At 46.0% G+C, this 2500-nt stretch overlaps 1 protein-coding gene across 1 annotated transcript in view; it reads left to right on the forward strand.

Annotated features, from left to right (window-relative positions):
* The window catches only part of LOC119572457 (basic proline-rich protein-like), a gene marked incomplete at its 3' end in the record, with an annotated part of 8390 nt that overhangs the window by 5444 nt on the left and 446 nt on the right, over positions 1 to 2500 (forward strand). Inside the window, 2 exon segments of the mRNA XM_037919570.1 lie at positions 1 to 108; positions 1451 to 2500. The exon segment at positions 1 to 108 is cut by the window's left edge and continues 89 nt beyond it; the exon segment at positions 1451 to 2500 is cut by the window's right edge and continues 6 nt beyond it. Of these exon segments, the coding sequence (XP_037775498.1) occupies positions 1 to 108; positions 1451 to 2500 (1158 nt within the window).

Below are 2500 nucleotides of genomic sequence, written 5' to 3' on the forward strand. Positions count from 1 at the left end.
TCTCGTGCTCCAATGGCCGGGGGTGTCTCATGACGTGTCCGCGCGGCACCATCTTCCACAGGCTGCTCAATGTGTGCGTGTGGCCCCACCAAGCCTCGTGCGTGAAGAGTAAGTGGTGGAATAAAGCACTGTTATTGTTGTTGTTGTTTCTTTTTCTTCTTCTTCTTCTTCTTCTTTATTTGTTTGTTTTCCTATCTTTCCCTTTTCTTTTCATTTTTTTGATGATATATATTTTTTCGCGTTATGTTTTTTTTTTTTTTTCATTTCTTTTCTTTTTATTGTCTTTATATATCCTTTTAAATTGACATTATAATTATCATCAAATACTGTTGACACCATTATCATTTTTATCATTGTTATTATTATTATTATCATTATTATTACCATGATTATTACTATCATTATCGTTATTATCATTAATTATTACTTTTGATATTATAATCATCATCATTATGATTATTATTATTATTATCATTATCGTCATCATCATTATCATCATCATCGTCGTCGTCGTCGTCGTCGATAGCATTTATTATTATTAACATTATTATATTACCATCAGCTATTATCATTATCATTGGTTATTCTTGTATTACCATCATTATCACAGTGATAATAATCATGATTATTATCACCATAAGCACCACCTTCATTATGTTCCTTCTCTTCCTCTTCATCATCATCTAAAACATAATCACCAATGTCACTGCGCCTACTACCGAATCCATCACAATCATCACCACTATCATCATGATCTCTTTTACTCTTGTTCTTTACTGGCAAGAGTAATGTTTTTAAAACAGGGAATTCAATGACGAAATACTCTTGAAAGGACAAGAACTGTTCTAAGCCTGAAATCGGAGTGCTCTCAGCTCTGTGCGGCGAGAAAGGGCGAGGAGCATTCTGATTTTGAGGCTGAAACACTCGCTCTGATCTCAAATTATATATATATATATATATATATATATATATATATATATATATAAGAGAGAGAGAGAGAGAGAGAGAGAGAGAGAGAGAGAGAGAGAGAGAGAGAGAGAGAGAGAGAGAGAGAGAGAGAGATATGAACATCTAAAATGATTACAGATATTTTAAATAAAGCCCCATAGATCCAGGGCTCTTTTTTCATTCTGCTAATATGGATTTAAAGTAAAAATAATTAACATATAGTGTATATATGCAGTGAATTATCACAATGCAAAAACATCAATATTTTTTCATGATAGTTTGTCTATGATAAAATATAAAGCCAATTATTGAGGCCACCGTCGTATTTTAAAACACTGTTTGTACCTTCTCTGAATGGTCCGTAAGAGCCATCTTTACTAAAATATCAGTAGGTTTCTTTTGTCGGAGGAAAACTAAGATATCTCCAGGTCAAAGAAAGCGTCTTGATAGATCCTGATCGGTAGAACCCCTGCTTCCAGAACTCTTCCTCTTCCTCCCTCAGAGCCAGGTTCTGTGCCGTCCACCTGGCCGCCCCTGAAGAAGTGCTCCGAGATCCAGGCAGGTGGTAGTCAAGCTCCCCCGAAGCCGCCTAAGCCACCTGTTCCCCCAGCTCCACCGAAGCCGCCTCTCCCACCCCCTACGCAGCCGCCACCGCCACCCCCCAGGCCACCGACTCCCCCTACTCCACCACCCCGACCCCCAACGACACCTCCCCCTCCCCCTCCGCCGCCACCGACAACCCCTCGTCCTACAACTGCCCCCCCGCCCACCACTAGCCGCCCGCCCACCGCTCCGCCCCCTCCGCCCTCGTCGACTGCACGACCGCCTTACCCTACTCCTTCACGCCCGTCGTCAACCTCACGACCACCTTACCCCATCACGCTTCCCCCGCGCCCACAACCAACGACCCCCCGACCCATTTTCCCCATAACCCCCCACCCTTGCCCCTGCGCGACGCAGCCGCCGCACCCGATTGAAGTCCATCCGCCTCAGCCTGTAGGACAAGTCCCTCAGCCTATAGGCGTGGGACGACCTCCACACCCTGTAGATCCGGGACAACCCATAGGTGTAATATGGCCTCCTTATCCTGTAGGTGTAGAACGACCTCCTCAGCCCGTAGATCCAGGACACCCTCATCCTGTAGGAAAACCCCCTCAACCCGAGGGCTCAGGACGACCTCCTCTGCCTGTAGGCATAATATTTCCTCAGCCTGTAGTTCCAGGACAGCTTCCTGTAGGCGTAGGAAAACCCCCTCACCCTGTAGACCCAGGACAGCCTCCTCAACCTGTAGGCGTAGGAAGACCTCCGCAACCTGCCGGTCAAGAACGACCTCCTCATCCCATTGATCCAGCACGACCACCTCACCCTGTAGAGCCAGGACGACCACCTATCGATATACAGTTTCCTGAGCCTGTACATCCAGGACGACCCCCTCATCCTGTAGATCCAGGACAGCTTCCTCAACCTGTAGGCGTAGGAAGACCTCCTCACCCCGTGGATCCAGGACGACCCCCCCATCCCATTGATCCAGGACGACCCCCTCACCCCATCG

This window comes from Penaeus monodon, chromosome 4 (genome assembly GCF_015228065.2).
Source record: "Penaeus monodon isolate SGIC_2016 chromosome 4, NSTDA_Pmon_1, whole genome shotgun sequence".
NCBI lineage: Eukaryota > Metazoa > Arthropoda > Malacostraca > Decapoda > Penaeidae > Penaeus > Penaeus monodon.